At 44.0% G+C, this 22,292-nt stretch overlaps 1 protein-coding gene across 2 annotated transcripts in view; it reads left to right on the forward strand.

Moving 5' to 3' along the window:
- Positions 1-17,963, forward strand: part of LOC129853189 (protein FAM222A-like) — a 77,806-nt gene extending 59,843 nt beyond the window's left edge. For both annotated transcript variants that reach the window (XM_055918942.1, XM_055918943.1), the window contains one exon: positions 13,358-17,963. In XM_055918942.1, the coding sequence (XP_055774917.1) occupies positions 13,358-14,847 (1,490 nt within the window). In that variant the 3' untranslated portion in view covers positions 14,848-17,963. The remainder of the gene's footprint in view (positions 1-13,357) is intronic.
- The last annotated feature ends 4,329 nt before the right edge of the window (positions 17,964-22,292 follow it).

Consider the following 22,292-nt stretch of genomic DNA (forward strand, 5'->3'; position numbering starts at 1 on the left):
CGATGTAACAGTGATGATGGCTATTGGGCTTCCTATCAAGCACTTTGAGAGCCTGTTTGTAAACAGACTGAATAGGTTTTAATGTTGTACAGCAAGCTTGGGCCCAACTAGTCAAGCAGTATGTTAAGTGGGGGAGTATCATATATTTGAAGTACAGTTTTGCTACCTCTGTAGTCAAACAATTTCGTATAAATCTGAAATTAGCTAGGGTGAACTTGGTTATTTTAATTAACTTTTTCACTTGCTTTTTAAAAGAGAGGTTGGAATCAAGTATGATGCCAATGTACTTAAAATCAGATACCACCTGGAGCTTAGTAGGTGTGTTCAAACTGTTGACTGGTACTGTATATATAAAATAATACATATATTTACAAAAAATAATAAAAAACAATATATAGAGATATCTATATGGTGGATTGGAAATGATATAGACAATTACATTAAAGCCACAATCTATCTGCAATAAAGCTGATCTACCCTCTAAAATATATATACAGTGTATATATATATATATATATATATATATATATATATATATATATATATATATATATATATATATATATATATATATATATATATATTATACTGAACAAAAATATAAATGCAACAATTTCAAATTTTTTACTGAGTTACAGTTCATATAAGGAAATCAGTCAATAACAAAAACAAATCATTAAGCCCTAATCTATGGATTTCACATGACTGGACAGGGGCACAGCCATGGGTTGGCTTGTGAGGTCATAGTCCCACCCACTTGGGAGCCAGGCCCAGCAAATCAGAATTCGTTTTTTCTCCCACAAAAGGGCTTTATTACAGACAGAAATACTCCTCAGTTTCATCAGTTGTCTGGGCTGCTGGTCTCAGACGATCCCGCAGGTAAAGAAGCCAGATGTGGAGGTCCTGGGCTGGTGTGTGGTTACACGTGGTCTGCGGTTGTGAAGCCAGTTGGAAGTACTACCAAATTCTCTAAAATGATGTTGGGGGCAGCTTATGGTAGAGAAATTAACATTCAATTCTCTGGCAACAGCTCTGGTGGACATTCCTGCAGTCAGGATGACAATTGCATGCTCACTTCAAAACTTGAGACATCTGTGGCATTGTGGTGTTTGTCAAAAATGCACATTTAAGAGTGGCCTTATATTGTCCCCAGCACAAGGTGCACCTGTGTAATGATCATGCTCTTTAATCAGCTTCTTGATATGCCAAACCTGTCAGGTGGGTGGATTATCTTGGCAAATGATAAATGCTCACTAACAGGGATGTAAACAAATATGTTTTTCAGAGAAATAAGCTTTCTGTGCATATGGAACATTTTATTTCAGCTAATGAAACATGGGACCAACACTTTACATGTTGCTTTTATATTTTTGTTCAGTGTAACAATCAACCTTGTGATTAACTGAGATAGATGAGTGTACCTGGGATGTTTTTTTCCTGATGCTGAGCAAAGCAAGCAGTGGGACTCTCATTTCCCCCCACATACACTTGAATTCGTTTCCCTGGCTGAGGGCATAATCAGCATGTCCCCCACCCCCGCCAGGCAACTGTGCCCTGTTGATAGCTGGCTCACGCAACCTCTTCCATTCAGTTTTCTCTCTCTCCATCTCTCTCACCTCCGGAAGCTCCGGCAGGGGAGCCAGACATTTGATTGACTGGTGGCCGAGTCGGCAGGACAGCTATTATTATAGTTTTTACCTCTGGCTGGGGGGGGGGGGGGGGGGGGGGTCTGGCCTACAGCCCCTGCTTTGTGTGCCCAATAGTCAATTAGAGGTGGCGCACCGCCGGAGACGACAGGGATGCAGGGTTAATTGCAGAGGACCTAACAGCTGGCTCTATCAGGGCCCATCGTGCATTGCAGCAGTTGTCACGGCAATCGAGTACCGGCCTGTAATCGTTGACTAATCAGCCATGTGCCAGATGACACCTCCATTAGCACAAGGCAGGTATTGTTTAGCGTGCTGCCTCTGGCTCCTCCCTCCACCCCCTGGCCTGCGCTTCCTTTCACAGCCCTGCTTTTGTCTGGCGTTGGTAACAAGGGGGAGGGGGGGGGTGTCATAGACCCTGATTCTATTTAGCCGAGGACCCAACAATAGGCACGGGTCAAGGGTGTCCCCTCGCAACAATGCTTTTTCAAATCTGTCAATTCCCGAATGGCAATACATTTAAGCAAGTAAAACTTTTTCCAAAGTAAGTGATTCAGGCATGAGGGATTGGAAGGCCATTCTAGCCATTAATTATTAACTTGAATAGCTCCATAACAATGAGGTGGAAAGGGCAAAGCGTTGCTTGCTCGCTCCGTGGAGGGAGGGAGGACAGATTGAATATGCAACAGCATGGTGGAAATGGAAAAAAGTAGATTAGAATGGCTTGGCCTAAAAGTATTGTGGTTTATAGGGTGACGGGGCTGCAGCGGCTAATGTCCTCTGTGGCCCTCAATGGTGCTGACAGCTCATGCACATTTAACAGCAGCGACTCGTCTCTGGAGAACAGGTTAACGCCGGTGAACCTGGTGGATGTTGCACTGTGGCTGACCCTGTGTTTTCTTTCATCTTTCTCTCCCTCTCCCCCTACCTACCTACAAATCAGCTCCTGTTGTATTTTCCCTAACCCTCTCGTCCTCACAGCCTCTTTTGTTTTGGTTATAGCTAATGCATGTCATGTGTTCATCATTCTGTGAAGACATAATTGCAAACGTCCCAACCACCTAGTATTTTACCCTCTTTTTTTAAACAAGGACATTTCCTTTGGCTTTGTTGGTGTAGAATAAAAGAGGGGATAGATGAATGTGTAAAGTAAGCACCACATTGATACTGGCTTGTGCCTGAGAGTGAGAAAATACCAGATGTTTTGATTTGATGTGTGACTCGTTGGCTTCTCATAATAACTAGAAATATCCCCAACCTGCTCCTGATTTTAGAACGTTTGGAGCTCTAATAAATGGAAGCAAGGAAGGAGAGGATTTCATCCAGTTCTTTCTGGCTTATTCCTGTGAATATTCAATTAAGCCACTAATTAGAATGCCAAGCAGTTTTATGCTGCTCTGAATTTGATACTGCACTCTCTCTGACTCCGCGTCTCTCTCCTTTCCTCCTATCTTTCTTCCCTCCCTCTCTCCTTCCATCCCTCCCTCCCTTCTTTGCCTCCAACTAACTAACCTAACTCCACGCTCTCCTGCTCACTCCGTCTGCCACTGCTTCTTGTGATCAACACAATTTGACCCCTCACTTAGAAGTGCACCGAATTTAAGGGATTTGTTTAGTCTAATCCCGTTCCCAGTTCTCTTTATTGCTGTATCGTACCCAGTGGACCTCATCACACCCAGTGGACCCCACCCCATCCTTCCTTCCCTCCTCCCACCTTGCCTCCTACATCCTTCCCTCCTCCACCCACACACACAGAAAATTAGTTAATCAGAATTCAGAGTACCGCTGTCTGATTAAAGGAGTGTTAATTGAGTGTTCAGGATTGGGCAACACACACACACAGCACCCCCAAAGACGGCACAGGGCACTCCAAGGACGATGCCCTTGGTGAGCTCCATGTCACCAAAACCAATGGAAGAACAGTGTGTTTCTGCTTTGTGTTATTAAAGGCCCTGTTGAGAAAGGCCCTCTGCTGTTCAGTCCTGTTCTCTTCAATTCCATCTCACCATGCTGTAGTTTATCCCTAGCTCTGCCATCTCTCTCTCGCTCTCTCAGTAGTGGTACACACAGACACTAGTGGTGTGCTGGTCAGAGATATTTTTTTCTTCTCTGTTTGTCTCTGTTTCTTTCATTTAGGACCCGGGGAGTAAATGCAAAAACAAACATTGGTACCTGAATGGCCTTACTGAAGAGCTCAGTGACTTTTAACGTGGTACCGTCTTAGGATGCCACCTTTCCAACAAAGTTTGTCAAATGTCTGCCCTGGTAGACCCTCCCCGGTCAACTGTAAGAGCTGTTATTGTGAAGGGGAAACGTCTAGGAGCAACAACGGCTCAGCCCCGAAGTGGTAGGCAAAACAAGCTCACGAAACGGGACCACCGAGTGCTGAAGCGCGTAGCATGTAACAATCTGTCCTTTGTTCCTACACTCACTACCGATTTCCAAACTGCCTCTAGAAACAACATCAGCACAAGAACTGTTCGTCGGGAGATTCATGAAATGGGTTTCCATGTCCGAGCAACCGCACACAAGCCTAAGATCACCATGCGCAATGCCAAACGTTGGCTGGAGTGGTGTAAAGCTCGCCGACATTGGACTCTGGAGCAGTGGAAACGCGTTCTCTGGAGTGATGACTCACACTTCACTATCTGGAAGTCCGACGGACAAATCTGGGTTTGGCGGACGCCAGGAGAACGCTACCATAGTGCCAACTGTAAAGTTTGGTGTGGGAGGAATAATGGTCTGGGGCTATTTTTCATTGTTTGGGCTAGGCCCCTTAATTCCAGTGAAGGGAAATCTTAATGATACAGCATACAATGACATTCTAGATGATTCTGTGCTCCCAACTTTGTGGCAACAGTTCGGGAAGGCCCTTTCCTGTTTCAGCTTGACAATGCCCCCATGCACAAAGTGAGATCCATACAGAAATGGTTTGTTGATCTGTGTGGAAGAACTTGACTAGCTTGCACAGAGCCCTGACCTCAACCCCATCGAACTCCTTTGGGATGAATTGGAACGCCGACTGCGAGCCAGGTCTAATTGCCCAACATCAGTGTCCGACCTCACTAATGCTCTTGTGGCTGAATGGAAGCAATTCCCTGCAGCAATGTTCCAACATCTAGTGGAAAGTCTTCCCAGAAGAGTGGAGGCTGTTATAGCAGCAAAGGGGGGACCAACTCCATATTAATGCCCTTGATTTTGGAATGAGATATTCGAGCAGGTGTCCACATACTTCTGATCATGTAGTATACCTAACTGCGCATTTGCATTCTCTGATGATGCTGAAAGAAAGAAATCATGTTTCTCCACAAAAAATGTAGCCTGCATTTGGTGTACAATTTTACTGCAAGGCTATGTGAGAGGTTATAGACCTACAGTCAGTTTTCAGATTTCAGTTTCCATTTAACCCATCTGCACAGTAGGCTACAGTTCACTGATGTGCCATAGGCCTATTTAAAGTCCCCGTCTTGTGACTGTCGATTTGTATAGCGCCTCACAATCATCACACATAACACACACTGCTATCATCCACTCTCCATTTCGCTGCTTTTCTATTATTGAATTAAACTCCGACATTGTCCTTTTTGACTCGTGGATCGACTAACTTTTTCTGCCTGTTCCCAAAAGCATTTGATAATTGGGGTGTAGGCTATTTGGCTAGCGCACAGTTATAGGCCCTAAAGATTAGGCTTATGCACTAATGCCAGATAGCCTAAAATAATGAAGGAAAAACCTCATAAAATGTGCTATGTACACAAACATCTGCCACAATAATCACATTACTTGTATTTTTTAAACAAGCTCCTTGCACAAGCATCAGAAACACTGTTGTTTTGACAAGTAGCTATAAATCACTGATATCGATTAGGGGGGGGGGGGGATCGGGTTGTACGTGATGTTGAAATGAACACAACTAAAAAAAAAATACATATGTATAAGTGTGGGTTGGACACTAAGAGATTGTTGCTGAAGGGAGGACTTCCCATCTGAAGGTAAGTGCTAGGACATCTCAGGAGAGACCGAGCGTGCACCCACTTTTGCCATCAGAACAGCCTCAGTTTGTCGGGCATGGACTCTACAAGGAGTCAAAAGTGTTCCACAGGGATGCTGGCCCATGTTCACTCCAATGCTTCCCACAGTTGTGTCAAGTTTGCTGGATGTCCTTTGGGTTGGTTGACCATTCTTGATAGACATGGGAAACAATCCATGTCACAATTGTCTGAAGGCTTGAAAATCCTTCTTTAACATGTCTCCTCTGCTTCCTCCCCTTCATCAACACTGATTTTAAGTTAATTTAGCAAGTAACATCAATAAGGGATTACCACTTTTACCTGGTCAGTCTATGCCATGGAAAGAGTAGGTGGTCTTGTGTAAATTGGATTTTAAGGTATTGTTTTCTCTTTATTCAACCTACCTGCCCACACAATATTTAATGACCCTAAACCCGCCCACCCTGTGGATATAAGCATGGGGACTGCGGGCAACCCGTGAATAAATCAAATAAATGTCTTTTTAAATCAGCAGATACACTAACATACACACACATTGCCTCTCTTACTCGGGTGCTTGGCACTAATGAGCGATGGCATTTAGAGATGTGCCCACTCTGACACATGGGCATTATGTGCCAGGCGCTGGGTGGTTAAGGGCGAAGGTCAGTGCGTTAATTGCCTCCCTGCCATCTCCTCACCCTGGCGTGGGAGCCCAGCCCAGCTCTCACCACCACTAGCTGCACCCGGCAATGCCACTTCTCTTCACTTCAGGTAGTTTAATCTTGTGGTATCGGGGTTGGATAGTCATTGAAGTGATGGTTTGGAGAGTGGTAGTCGTAGCATTTTGCTATAAAGCCGTGTTGGTCTTTCCTGTATTTCTTCTGTTCTGTGACGCTGTTTCAGATGTACACGTGAGAGTGCCGGTCGTCGCCTCATGCCTCGTTCTGAAGAAGAGAAAAAAGTGTATTCTTCCATCCCCAGGGGAAGTAATTAATCCGTACAGGGCTGTCAGGTGTTGAAATGAAGCGAGTGTGAAGCATTTAGCCCAGGAGGCAGTCGCCCGCCCAGGCACCTGTTGTCGTTCTTGCCCTACATTTCAGCAGAGAGCAGGATGCTCCAGTGATGGCAAGTGAAACACAATCACAGCTGGAGCTTGTGTGTGTGTGTGTGTGTGTGTGTGTGTGTGTGTGTGTGTGTGTGTGTGTGTGTGTGTGTGTGTGTGTGTGTGTGTGTGTGTGTGTGTGTGTGTGTGTGTGTGTGTGTGTGTGTGTGTGTGTGTGTGTGTGTGTGTGTGTGTGTGTGTGTGTGTGTGTGTGTGTGTGTGCAGAAAACCCCTAGCCCTGTGGGGAGGCAGTAGGGGGAGGATGCAGTGGGTGGGTGCCTCAGAGGGTGTTTATCAGCCAGTACCATCTGTACTCTGCTGCTCAGCACTGTGATCTACTGCAGCCAGAGCCAATAAGTCCCGCAAAGCTGCAGATCTGGCCTGAACACCGCCAGGCAGTGTCCTTTCTCCATGGCCTTAGTTTACTTATCCTGACATACTGCTCCTCCTGGGAGAAGACCGATGAAGAGACCCTGGCCATGCACATCAAACACCACATCAAAGTGTTTGTGGGTGTGTGTGTGTGTGTGTATGAGCGTGTTTGTGCACAAATGAGAGGGGAGAGAGAAACAGAGAAATCGAGAGAACGGGAGAATGACGCAGAGAATTGTGTGTGTCACAAACTCTGCAACAAATATATAATTGTAGGCAATTAGAATCAGAAAGAGCACAGACACTAATTTACCACCTCCATTCTTCTACTCCACCTCCTGCTCCTCATCCTTCTACTCCACCTCCTGCTCCTCATCCTTCTACTCCTCCTTCTATTCCTCATCTTTCTAATCCTCATCCTTCTACTCCTCTGCCTTTGTGGGGCTGAGATAGGTTCTGCCTGTTGACAAACAACGGGTGAGAGAGGGGGTAGTGGGGCGTTTCTCTGTGGCCAGCCTGATCTCATAGAATGAGTCTAGGTTTCTGCAGGAGGGAAAAAGACGGCACAGCAGTCAGGTGTGGAAAATATGGACTCGGTCACCAGAAAGAAATGGGAATTAGCCACCTTTAAAAAGAAAAAAGAAAAATCCTGGCTCTTTCTGGCAAGTTTTTTTTTATTGTATTTTTTCTCATGTGGCAGTAATTAGGAGAAAATATGGGAGTGCGAGGGGCGGCACAGGTCATTGATATGCCAAAGCTGAGTATCTCTCCTCATTTAAACCATGTGATGATCAAAGATGTTTTTTTTTTATCCTGTGTTGTAAAGAAGATCAGAAAAAAACTGCCACCGTACCATTAGCGTGTTTTTTTTTTCTCTTTAGAGCAAATGAAATAAGTGCCTGTGGGGACATCAAAGCATGGTGTCACCAGGGAGGGTTGTGTCCCAGTCAGGCAGACCCGGTCCTGCTACCCACTGATCTGGATGCCTATGGTCCTTTATGTACAAGTCCAGATTCGGACATGTACAGTGTCCTTGTAATCTGTACGGTGTCTGTATTAGGACATTCATACATATGTACAGTGTCCTTATCAGGAAACTCAGACATCTTTGGTGTTAGTCATACACCTGCAACTTAATATTAAGGTGTTCTTAATGTTTTGTACACTGTGTATGACAGTTCCATCTCATTACATTGTGATCAGTTAATTTACAGCCATAAACATAGGATTGTATTTTTTTAATCCATTGTCTCTTGTCTTATTTAGGACCAATTGTGATGCTGGAGTCTGATATATCCTGTCTAGCCCCAGCGTTCCGCTAGCGGAACTCCTCCCACATTCCACTGAAAAGGCAGAGTGCGAAATTCAAAAAATATTCTCTAGAAATATTTAACTTTCACACATTAACAAGTCTAATACAGCAAATGAAAGATACACATATTGTGAATCCAGTCAACAGGTCTGATTTTTAAAATGTTTTACAGCGAAAACAGCACGTATATTTATGTTAGCTCACCACCAAATACAAAGAAGGACAGACATTTTTCACAACACAGGTAGCATGCACAAAGCCAACCTAACTAACCAAGAACCAACCAAACTAACCAAGAAACAACTTCATCAGATGACAGTCTTATAACATGTTACACAATAAATCTATGTTTTGTTCGAAAAATGTGCATATTTGAGGTATAAATCAGTTGTACATTGCAGCTACCATCACAGCTACCGTCAAAAATAGTACCGAAGCAGCCAGAGTAATTATAGAGACCAACGCGGAATACCTAAATACTCATCATAAAACATTTCGGAAAAATGCATCGTGTACAGCTAATGAGAGACAAACATGAATCCAGGCAATATTTCAGATTTTTTAAGTGTTTTACAGCGAAAACACAATATAGCATTATATTAGCTTACTACAATAGCCTACACACAACCGCATTCATTCATCAAGGCACGTTAGCGATAGCAATAGGCACGTTAGCGTTAGCGAATAAACCAGCAAAAGATATCAATTTTCACTAACCTTCATAAACCTTCCTCAGATGACAGTCCTATAACATCAGGTTATACATACACTTATGTTTTGTTTGAAAATGTGCATATTTAGAGCTGAAATCAGTGGTTATCCATTATGCTAATGTAGCTTCTTTTTCCCAGAATGTGCAGATATTTCTATTAGACGCTCACCTATTCTGACCAAATAGCTATTCATAAACATTACAAAAAAATACATGTTGTATAGGAAATGATAGTAACACTAGTTCTTAATGCAATCGCAGTGTTAGAATTCTAAAAATATCTTCATTACGACACAAGGCTTATGTTATAGCGAGAGAGTGGCCAAAACCGGGGCGCAAAACTACTAGTATACAGTTCGACAGATATATGAAATAGCATCATAAAATGTTTCTTACTTTTGGTGATCTTCCATCAGAATGTTGGACAAGGGGTCCTTTTGTCCAGAACAGTCGTTGTTTGGATTTAGAACATCGTTTTTCCCTCTTGAACTAGCAAGCACACTGGCCAAGTGGCGCGAAGCTCTCCTTTCTGAAAAAAGGCACACAACGCAACATGCCTAACGTCCCGAAATAAATTTCAAAAGTCTAATAAAACTATATTGAAAAAACATACTTTACGATGATATTGTGACATGTATCAAATAAAATCAAAGCCGGAGATAGTAGTCGTCTATAACGACGGCATTTCAAAAGGCAATTCCAGGTCCATCTGCGCACTCTCCAGAAAACAGGAAATTGATGACTCGTCGTGCCAAGAGGATATATTCCACCTCAGACCAAGATAAACACTTCATTTTTTCTCTCACATCCTCTTGACATCTAGGGGAAGGTGTATGACGTGCATGTATACTCATACGTGTCATGCCCATTTATAGGCAGGCCCTTGAACAGAGCATAATTTTCAGACTTTCCACTTCCTGGTCAGAAAGTGTGCTGCCAAATGAGTTCTGTTTTACTCACAGACAAAATCCAAACGGTTTTAGAAACTAGAGAGTGTTTTCTATCCAATAGTAATAATAATATGCATATTGTACGAGCAAGAATAGAGTACGAGGCCGTTTAAATTGGGCACGTTTTTCCCCCATAGTGTAAATAGCGCCCTCTATCCTCATCAGGATATATGTCATTGACTATTGAAAAGTTTGTGATATATAGGCCTAATATATTTGTCTTGAACCATCAATATTTTACTTTGACATACAGCATTTAATAGGCTCCTCTTGTAGTCGGAGTAAAGGGACTGCGCTTAAAAAGCATCTTCCATTTGGCATTGAAAATTCACAAACAATAATACTATGCCCTCCCCCCTGCTTTTTAACTCCCACATTATTTCCTTTATGATATGGATCTTGCAGATTGAATAATTTTCATAGTTGAAGGCCCATTGCATTGTAGAAATGAACTCTCCATGGTATCAGTAATGGGAGCGGAGAAATTAGAGTTGTGACTGCTTAGCTATGGAGTCTCTTTAACATGACTTTTTGATAGGAAATTATATGGAGTAAGTCCCGCTCACACATCCCCTACCCTCGACACTCCTCAGATTTCCAAAACATTCGTTGACTGATTCTTTGGCTTCACATTTTGGTGCTTTTTTTTGTTAGCTTTTGCATAAAAATCACATTTTTGAAGAGGTTGTGAGTCATTGGTGGCAGTTGATTTATCGTTGGTCAATTTAGTTATTTTCCCTGACGCCACTTTTTGTCGGACGTAGTTAATTAGCCATGAAATTGTCTGAATAATGTCGTTTGAATCCAATATCGCCATGGTACACCACCCCCCAACACTGACACGTTTTATTTTTTGTATGGACATTTTGCTGCCTGCCACCTCTACTCACGTCGGTTAAACTCTTCCTACCTGAGTAAAGGCCAATCAAAGTATTTTGTGTGAGCGGACTCCAACATTGTGGAATTTAATTTTGGGGGTTGGAATGGCTGCAGGTACTTCAGGTAGCATAGCCCCACTACAACCACTAGTTTCAGTTGTGCGTGACACATGAGCTTGGTTATGAGAGTGTAATTCTGGTACCAGGCAGAATATCTTGCTAGTGTTACTCCCATAGAGATGTGTACGTATATGACTATATTAATGTGTTCAAATTCAATCTGTGGTTACTCCCCTATACTACAACTTAGATCTAAACGTTACAATTCAGAGATTTCCAGCAGTAGTTTATCAGCAGTCGTCACAGATCTCTCTAGTTATTCAACATGGTCTCATTAAAATATATTTAAAAATTGTGAACCATTGTAGTTATCCTTTCAAGGACACACGTTCCGCTAGCGGCACACCCCCACCACCCCCACTGAAAAGGCAGAGCCGCGAAATTCAAAAAAATTTTTTTTTTTAAATATTTAACTTTCACACATTAAAGTCCAATACAGCTAATGAAAGACACAGATCTTGTGAATCCAGCCAACATGTCCGATTTTTAAAATGTTTTACAGGGAAGACACAATATGTAAAGATGTAAATCTATTAGCTAAAAACACATGAGCATAATCCACCATCTTTACTTTGTCCACCAACAACAGTAGCTATCACCAATTCGGCTAAACTAAGATATTGATAGCCCCTAACCAAGAAAAAAACTCATCAGATGACAGTCTGATAACATATTTATGGTATAGGATAGGTTTTGTTAGAAAAATGTGCATATTTCAGGTAGATGGCATAGTTTACAATTGCACCCACCGTCACAAATGGACTAGAATAATTACAATGAGCAACGTGTTTACCTAACTACTAATCATCAAACATTTCGTAAAAATACACAGCATACACTAATCGAAAGACACAGATCCTGTGAATACAGACAATATTTCAGATTTTCTAAGTGTCTTACAGCGAAAACACAATAAATCGTTATATTAGCATAGCACATGTGCAAACATTACCCCAGCATTGATTCTAGCCAAAGAGAGCGATAACGTAAACATCGCCAAAATATATTAATTTTTTCACTAACCTTCTCAGAATTCTTCAGATGACACTCCTGTAACATCACATTACAACATACATATACAGTTTGTTCGAAAATGTGCATATTTAGCCACCAAAATCATGGTTAGACAATGAGAAAAGTAGCCCAGCTGGTGAGAAAATGTTTGTGCGCCATATTAGACAGTGATCTAGTCGTATACATAAATACTCATAAACGTGACTAAAAAATATAGGGTGGACAGCGATTGATAGACAATTTAATTCTTAATACAATCGCGGAATTACATTTTTTAAACTATCCTTACTTTTCAATACAGTTTGCGCCAAGCGAAGCTAAGTCAAACAAAATGGCGTCCTAAGCCACTAACATTTTTCGACAGAAACACGATTTATCATAATAAATTGTTCCTACTTTGAGCTGTTCTTCCATCAGAATCTTGGGCGAAGCATCCTTTCTTGGGTATAATCGTCTTTTGGTGGAAAGCTGTCCTCTTGCCATGTGGAAATGCCAACTGAGTTCGGCATGAACTGGAAGCGTGCCCAGAGATTCACAGCGTCTCAGAAATAAATGTCCCAAAATCGCACTAAACGGATATAAATTGCTATAAAACGCTTTAAATTAACTACCTTATGATGTTTTTAACTCCTATAACGAGTAGAAATATGACCGGAGAAATATAACTGGCTTCACTAGTGCTTGGAAAAACAGTGGGTCGGTATCCTCCGCGCGCATGACGCACCAAGAAAAGAGTTCCTACATACAGGGTTTTTTCATTTATAGTGCCTGTGATTGCGCAATCGACACCATTCAAATCGTCATCACGTAAAGGCATCCAGGGGAAGACGTAAGCAGTGTCCATATACTCATAGGAATAACAGTGGCCTTAAAACTGACTCCAGAACAGGGGCCAAAATTTCTGAAATCTGACTCCATGTCAGGGAAATTGCTGTAGAATGAGTTCTGTTCCACTTAGAGACAAAATTTAAAGTCCTATAGAAACTATAGACTGTTTTATATCCAATAATAATAATAATATGCATATTGTACGATCAAGAATTTTGTAGGAAGCCGTTTCAAAAATTACACGATTACCATAAATAGTGACAACAGCACCCCCTAGCCTTAACAGGTTAAACTTGTGGTGATGTATTAGTTTGATGTTCCCTGTGGTGAGGTATTAGTTTGATGTTCCCTGTGGTGATTTATTACTTGGTCACATGTTGGTTAGCTCTGTCCCTTGTTCTCACTCCAGTGTCTCTCTCTTTGTCTTACAGGTGAGCTGGTGGTTCCCATGCATTCTCCCCGCTACCCCAGTGTGGCTGAGCTGGATGCCTACGCCCAGAAGATGCAGAGCAGCCCGCTGTCCATCAAGATCTTCCCCACCAACATCAGGGTCCCCCAGCACAAGCACCTTAACCGGACTGTGAATGGCTTTGACACCACAGGTAGCCAGCGCTACAGCCCCTACCCACACCTCCACACCGGCGGCTACACAGGACTCCTGGCCATTGTCAATGCCTCCTCACCCTCCCCCTTTGGCCCCACTAAGGGCATCATCAAGAACTCGGAAGGCAGACGGACTAAGCTCTCCCCAGCCCATATAGCTGTGGCCCCGTACCCGCCCCCTAGCAGTAGCACTTTAGCCAATGGCCACGGCCAGATGGTGTACCACACGGGGTCCTCGAAGCCCCCTGAAGCCCCTGCCCTCTCCCACTCGGTGCCCCCTAACGTCACTGTGGCCGGCTCTATGATCCCTGTGACAGGGGGGCGAGGCCTGGCCCAGCCCCTCTCCCAGTCCAATCTTCCCTCCATCCAGAGCATCATCTATCAGATAAACCAGCACTGCCAGGCCCAGGCTCTGCAGCAAGTGTGCCAGGGGGCCACCTCCTCCACCGCACCTTCCACCAACCCCAGCCCCTCCAAGCAGGGTGCGGGGGGTGTCATGGGCATCTCCTCTGGCTCCTCAGGGGGTGGCTATGTGGGCAGCATTGCGCCCCAGCCTAACTTGGTGTACACAGGAGCGGGGCTGCCGCTGGCGGCCCACAGTGGCGAGGCCATGAAGGCCGGGGTGTACTCGGACAGTATGGACTACATCCTATGGCAGAAACAGCAGCAGCAACAACAACAGGCTGTGCTTCGCATGTACAGTGGGGGCAGTGGGGGAGGAGGGGCCATCAGTAAGTCCCCTGAAAGCTGTGGTGCCCCGGGGGGAGGGGGGATTATGGCCAAGGCCCAGGTGTTATCGTCGTCCTCCTCCTCCTCCTCCAGACCCTACCACCTGACGGGGGGCGTTGGCAGCGGGGGGTGCCTGGACAAGGTCAGCTCCTCCCCTCTGAACTGCATGGGGATGCATGGCAACTTCTCTGTGGGCCAGTACTTTGCCCCGCCCTGGAACAGCGTGCTGGTCACCCCTGACAGTGACTGTTACAACCCCCACCAGGAGCTCCTGAGGACCACCACAGGAGGACCAGCTACGGGGGGCCACAGGGAGATGGGCTACCACCACCACCCCCACCACCATCACCACTACCCCGCCATGGACAGCGGGAGTGGGGGAGGCCTGTGCTGCAGCCTGCCCAGTAAGAGCCAGCTGTGCAACACATCGGTGCTGAGCAGCAGCCTGCAGTCTCTGGAGTACCTGGTCAACGACATCCACCCACCCTGCATTAAAGAGCAGATGCTGGGCAAAGGCTACGAGACTGTGTCGGTGCCAAGGCTGTTGGACCACCAGCATGCCCACATCCGCCTCCCGATTTACAGATAGAGTGGGGGATAAGAGCGCGAGTGCCAGAGCTCAAGAATTAATGAATGATGCGAAATCTGGATTAAAGGTGAGGGACAGAGAAGATCTTGACTTCCTGGGGATGTACAAGTCTGTTGAGACTGGCACTGCTTGAAGCAGCTCGGGGGCTCCAGGGAGGGAAGCGATGGTGTTAGACTGGATCCTGTGTTGGATGACAGGCTGGGGGGGTTCTCCCTCTCAGCCCAGAGGGATTATTTATCAGTGGGGGAGAAAATGGATTTCAGTGGTTTTGGTTTTTAGAAGATTCTCCAGATGTTCCGTGGTTTAGTTTGCCAACTGGAATTTGGGGCTGTTTTTTTTTCTTGTTTTGTTGTTGAGTTGACTAAACTTTTTCCTGAGAATCATAGCTTGATATGAAGTGCATACAGCCACCTCTGTTCCCCCATCCAAATAGAAAGCCAGTGGGGTGCTGTAGTCACATAGAAGGACCCAAAGGGCCAAGGTGTAGGGCTGCTTTCTAAACTCCAAAAGAATAGGCACACACATACAAACACACACACACATACATTTGCACACAAACACACACACAAACACGCACGCACACAAACACGCACGCACACACACAAACACGCACGCACACACACAAACACGCACGCACGCACACAAACACGCACGCACACACACAAACACGCACGCACACACACAAACACGCACGCACGCACACAAACACGCACGCACGCACACAAACACGCACGCACGCACACAAACGCACGCACGCACGCACACAAACATGCACGCACACACACAAACACGCACGCACGCACACAAACACGCATGCACGCACACAAACACGCACACACAAACACGCACATACAAACACGCACACACAAACACGCACGCACACAAACACGCACGCACACAAACACGCACGCACACAAACGCACGCACACACACACGCACGCACACAAACACGCACGCACACAAACACGCACGCACACAAACACGCACGCACACAAACACGCACACAAACACGCACGCACACAAACACGCACGCACGCACGCACACAAACACGCACGCACACACGCACACAAACACGCACTCACACACGCACACAAACACGCACGCACACAAAAAGCACAAACACGCACGCACACAAAAAGCACGCACACACACACAAGCAAGCACGCACACACACACAAGCACGCACACAAACACGCACACAAACACGCACGCACACACACAAACACGCACGCACGCACGCACACAAACACGCACGCACGCACACAAACGCACGCGCGCAAACACGCACGCACGCACACAAACACGCACGCAAACACGCACGCATGCACACACACACACAAATACGCACACACAAACACGCACGCACGCACACAAACACACACGCGCGCACAGACACGCACAGACACGCACAGACACGCACGCAAGCAAACAAACAAACAAACAACAACCACGCACGCAAACAAACAAACAAACACGCAAACAAACACGCAAACAAACACGCAAACAAACACGCAAACAAACACGCAAACAAACAAACACACAAACAAACACACAAACAAGCACACAAATGCACACACGCACAAACGCACACGCACAAACGCACACGCACACGCACACACACACACACACAAACGCACACACACACGCACACGCACAAACGCATACACACCTATATGCATACACACCTATATGCATACACACCTATATGCATACACACCTATATGCATACACACCTATATGCATACACACACATACACAATATACTAAGAAGAAAAATAAAAACATGGAATCAGTACTTTGGTATGATGTGCAAGAATCACAATATTGAATGAAAAATATATTACAATATTAGTAATTATTGTTATAATTGATACTATAAATTGCACTGCTTGGAGTTTAAAAACATTGTTAACTTTGGAGGTTGGAAATGGGTAGTTTGGAAATGATATGTTGAAGAAACTTAAACTTGAAACTACTTTTGTTGTTTTCTATATTTGTGGGTATATTATATGCATTGGCTGCTATGGGGGAAAGTGTCTCAACGCTTTTTATTGTTTCATGTGGGGTTTATTGGTTTATTTTGTTATTCCTCCTCAAACTGACGTGCAGTTTCTGATGTTCTGGTGTAAGGCATAGTGGCTGGCCAGAGTGCTCTCTTCTCTAACCAACACTGGAATCTACAGTATATCTTCAAAACAAAACATTTTTGCAAAAAAAAGATTAGAAAAATGTCACTATTGAAGATTATGATTGAGAGGTTGTCCACTATGACCTCGTGTGTGTGTGTTAGTTTATTTTTGTCCCCTAGACCCCCCCCCCCCCCAACAAAGAAACCCCCAGTTTAGGAATCTGAAAATGAGGCTGAATCAGCTTTTTCCTATGAGAGGGCTTTTTACTTAATTCAGCTAAAATGCTATTCCTCTCTTGCCTAACTTTTATAAGTAAGTATGGTAGAAGTGGGATATTCCTTTCACTTTTGGGACGTATCATATAGAAGGAGTGTGAGCCGGGACCAAAGGAGTCTGTCCAGGGTACACCGATGTGCCCCATACCCCGAAAAACAAGAACAAAGTGAAACAATCATGCCCTGTCCTCTCAGGTGATGTGAGGTGAGACAAGGTTCACTGCTTTTTCCTAGTACGTTTCAGCCCATGGTTGAGATGAGTTGAGCCCGGGTCATTCATTGACTTTAGGATTCAGAACATTTAAATATTTATTATGTCTATGAGTTTCCCTTGAATGTGCTGCACTTAAATTACTGAGATGTCTAATGCCTTTTGGGACTCGAGTGAACCCGAGAAAAAAGACAAATAGGATCAGTGCAGCAGTGAAGCAGTCCTCTGGGTCCAAATTAGCATTTCCTTTGTCAGTCAAATTTCACTGGTAAATTGAATTTATTAACTGGAGAGAGAGCTGGGCTTTGTCACGGGGAAATGCTGGCAACAGTGGAGATTTATAAAGTGCAATTATTATGACTGTATTAACGTTTCTCTGAGCTTACACCAAAAAATGTAAACTACAGTTGTGAATACATTCCCAATGTTCCCCGATCCCCATCCTTTTCTGTTTTCAGGTGTAAAATAAATCTCATTTGAGAATATATTCAGAAGCCAAATCTTGGCTGTGAGAATTGTCATTATTTTTCTATTGTCCTAAAAAAAAGAGAGAAAATGACCTCAAGTCAAATATCCACATGATTCTGGAGATGCTCGTGTTTCTGGCGAGTCATGGTGTGGCTATATCTAAGGTTTGTGTGTGTGAAATGTGTGTTAAAAAGGCTTCATACATGCTTTTGAGGTCATTACAGAAGCCAAAACTTACCTTTGCATAAGGAATTGCTCTTTTAAATTTGCCACGTGTTCAAATGGCCTAGTATGAGTTGCGTCCATTGTTCACATACACTGAAAAATAACAATTATCAACCTACAGTCTTTGTATCTTCAAATTTGAAGATATTCCAACACTGTATCCCTAGATTTACTAGAGCCATAAAAAGGAGACCACTAACAGAACCTCAACGCATCAGCAAACGTAATTTACGTTTTCCCCTCAACCCGCTTTTTAATGAGAATCATGAGTCTTAATGAATATGCTAATGTTTGTGGAAGTCCTTGGAAGGCTGACGAACCAAAGCTCTTAGACCAAAGAGTACCTGGACTTGCACTAGTAGTTTAAGTAAGCCTCCTTAAAGGCCCAATGCAGCAGTTTTTATCTCAATATCAAATCATTTCGGGGTAACAATTTAATTACCTTACTGTGATTGATTGTTTTCAATTAAAATGGTCAAAAAGAAACAAACATTTCTCGAGCAGGAAGAAGTGAACTGAAAGTTTTCAGTTTGAGCTGAAAATTTGCTGTTATTGGCAGAGCGGTTTAGAACGCTCTCTTATTGGTGTATTAACTAATTTACCACATGGTGATGTCCCCATGGATGGCCAAAACTCCATCCCACCAATCAGCTCTTAAACTAAAAGGCCATTTATAATTTTCACAATTTCACAGTATTATTTCAACATCATAGTTTGGAAATGTATATAAAACACAGGCAAATCATGTTTTTGACTGCACTGGGCCTTTAACATTCCATAGTAAAATATTTTAATGTTGTTTCAACAGCTTAGTACCCCCGCCACAGTTCTGTTTCTGGCATCGTTTTATTCAGTCTTGTCGAAATATTTTGACAGATTTACAGAAGATGCATCAGATCCCAAATCCCCTTCCCTTTGGCTTCTGCACCCATGCATTAAACCATGTCACATGATGTTGGAGGAGGGCTAGTGAGACTTGTGTGGAGCAGTTGGTGTCAGCATTTTCCACAAGGAAACGTTAGTGGTGATGGGCCTACCATCTAATGAGAGTATTGGATAACGCCTGGGTGACGAACTGTGGGAGTGGGATGAATTTGCCCACAGGATTGTAATGCACTATATCCTGTTTTTCAGAGAGCAAGGGGATTTTCTTGAGGGACAGAAGAATCGATTAAACCCTTTAACTATATTGTATTATATCCCTTATCCCATCAGGTATTTCTCCTCATGTTTTTATTTTTTTGGAAAATGACAAAATACCATCAAATTACATTTTTCTCCTTATTAGAAAATTGAAAGGATATTTTAGAAATGAACATCTGAACTGTGAGCTCATGCCCTCTGCCCTTCGACTTCACTGTGGCAAACACTCAAGCTGACCACATGAGCCCCTGGGGACTTGGCATGCTGACGGATTGTCTTTCTTCTTTTGGTCGTATCTGTCAGATCGTTGTCACCACAAACGGAACGTCTCAGAGCACCCTTCCAGATGGGTATCTCTTCGTGCAGGGCATGTCATCTTCTGTCTGTCCCTTTTGGGAGGTTATTGTTGTGCGTTGAAATGCAGATTGTCAATGTGCTTTTGAAACAGTGGACGTGCAGGACTTTACTCCTCAGCTCTCTTCCTCTCTCCTGACTCCACATAGACTTAAATTGAGGCTTATATTATATTATAGCCAAATTCAAAGCTCTGCACTCCACAATGGGCACTATCCTCTCAAACTAGGCCTGTAGACGGTTGATTTATTATGTAATGTCCATTTGCAACACTGCTTTTCAGAGTTGTACTAGTCATTATCTGAGGATAGAGAATAATACTGTGTTTGAGTTAAACTATTCCATAAAGAAAGTGTCATCGTTCCATTCATCTATAAAAATCGGGACCATTGACCCTTGGTCAATAAAGTCGATTGTTTTAGATTGTTAGCATTCAGTAATACTATTACAATGTATCTCTCGTGCTTCATTGGGTGGGATAGGAGGCTTTATTTTGTGGTCACACACAGCCTCCAAACCGTCTGTCCCTCTGTCCCAGACTCTGGATAAAGGAGGGTTACTGTTGATGTAATATACCTTACCCTCTGTCTACTTGGGACAATGGATGCTCAGCCTATATTAGGATAATGGAATTACATTTTCAATAAGACTTGTGGGCGTCCATCCATGGGTCCATCCGTGCAGGGCCTCTCTCAGCTGCAGAGGCAAAGTGCCATATGGCATGTCATTATGGAAGCCCTCCCTCCCTCGCCCTCATCCAGGGCCAACAGAGTTCACCAGTGCTTAAACAAACCCAATGTTAGGAGGACTGAAGGGATGGGGCAGTATAAGGGGGGTGGGAGTCACTGAAACACAGCCAATGCAGCGTCGTCTCAGAGGGCCTTCCTCTTCCACAACACCCTGGGCTCCGAGGCAGCGAAGGCTCTTTTGAAAGATGGCCTACTGTTTTTGATGATTGGGGGAGGATTTGTTTTATGTTGGATTATGCATGGATGTGGCTGTATGTGCCCAGGTCCTAGCTGGCTGAGGGGCCCTGCCTGCTCTCTGTGACAGATCTCACAAACAGAGAGAGGCAGTGGGGGTCAGAGCAAGCCCCTGAAGCATTTAGTAATCAGGATAATTGCCACGTTGCGGCTGCTGCTGGTTTCAGCCTCACAGCCTGTGACTGTTCTCCCATATTCACATAGGCTATGTTTTGAGAAACAGTAGTGTGTGCCTCTGGGAGTGTTATGATGCACACTGGTTACTCACATCAAACCCTTCTGCCAATCTATCAAGATCTCTGGCCAGGATTCCAACAAATCACACTACACCAATATCACACTGTCTTTTCACTGGTAAATTTCACTGGTAAATGCTGCAGATGTCGGCTGAAGCATAAAATTACCTTTATTAGTCAAGTGCAGTGGGATGTCGGTGCAGTTTGTTTGTATCCCGGCCTAGCACAGTCTTCAGTGAGGGGTATTGAAAGGTTTCCATTTGTATGAAGCACAAATGGTATGTTCTTGTTTATCACCTGCCAGTTGTTCCTGGAAGGGCAGAGGTCAGTGGATATATAACAACCGCCTACTCTTTTACTACAGAGAGAATGACCTCCACGACCTTTTTGCTATCTAACTGTGGCCAATGGATATGGAGAAAAGTTAATCTCACAGAATGTATATTGATGCATTCCCCCAGTGCTCTGCATCTCAGGCATCTGAAGGGCACCATGACAGAGGGAAGATACTAAGTGTGAGGCCAATAGGGGAGAGGTAAAGAGGGATTGCCTGTGATAGACAGGCTGTTAAGATCTCTCAGTAAACCCCCCCAGCCCCCGCCCCCTGGCTTCAGGTCCATGGCGTCTTTTCACCTTGTGTACATGCCTGTGGCCATAGAACTACTGCAGATATGAACAGGGGATAGGGGCAGATCAATGAAGGTCAACACTCCACTCCTTACCAGAGGGCTAGCTGAGACATATCCCCTGGCTGCACCATTGGGCCCCTGTGGTGCCCTATCTCAGGGACCTTTCCTCCACCTCTCCGCTAACAACTGGAACATCAGATCAACAAAGTCCTCTCAGTTTGGCTCTGTTTAAAGCAAAGCATCGTTTCTATTGATAATTCAGTTTTTCTTGAAGAGGCTTGTTTAGGTGACATAAGAGCATTACACAAGTTGCACGATATCTATATTGGGGATTGCATCGCCCACAGATGTGGAGCAGAGTGCTTACAGTTATCCCTCATGGGCACTGGTGATACAGTTGACAGATTGACATGTGAATATTACGTTTGAATGTACAGTACTGTTGTTTCTAGCATTCTCTCTCTTTATATCATCAAAAAGCAATAAAATCATTGGAAAATAAACCTATAGTACAGATCCAAGATCAGATCAATAGAATCAGAGGCACAGCTTAGAAGCCCTTCTCTGCCAACGGAGTGCATCTGTGCACGATTTTCAGGCACCTACGAAGTAGAACTTTCTTCAATGTTACAACTGTATGTAACAACAAATTAATTCTAGAAGGGCCGCCAAATCTCTCATCTATTTCATGGGGTGGCTATATTGCTGTATCCAATCTAAAAAGTCTGAGGAATTTTTGTTTGTTTGTTCTAATTGTATCTATTCATTGTTCGTGTGGCACTTTGTGTGGT

This window comes from Salvelinus fontinalis, chromosome 4 (genome assembly GCF_029448725.1).
Source record: "Salvelinus fontinalis isolate EN_2023a chromosome 4, ASM2944872v1, whole genome shotgun sequence".
NCBI classification, from domain to species: Eukaryota; Metazoa; Chordata; class Actinopteri; order Salmoniformes; family Salmonidae; genus Salvelinus; species Salvelinus fontinalis.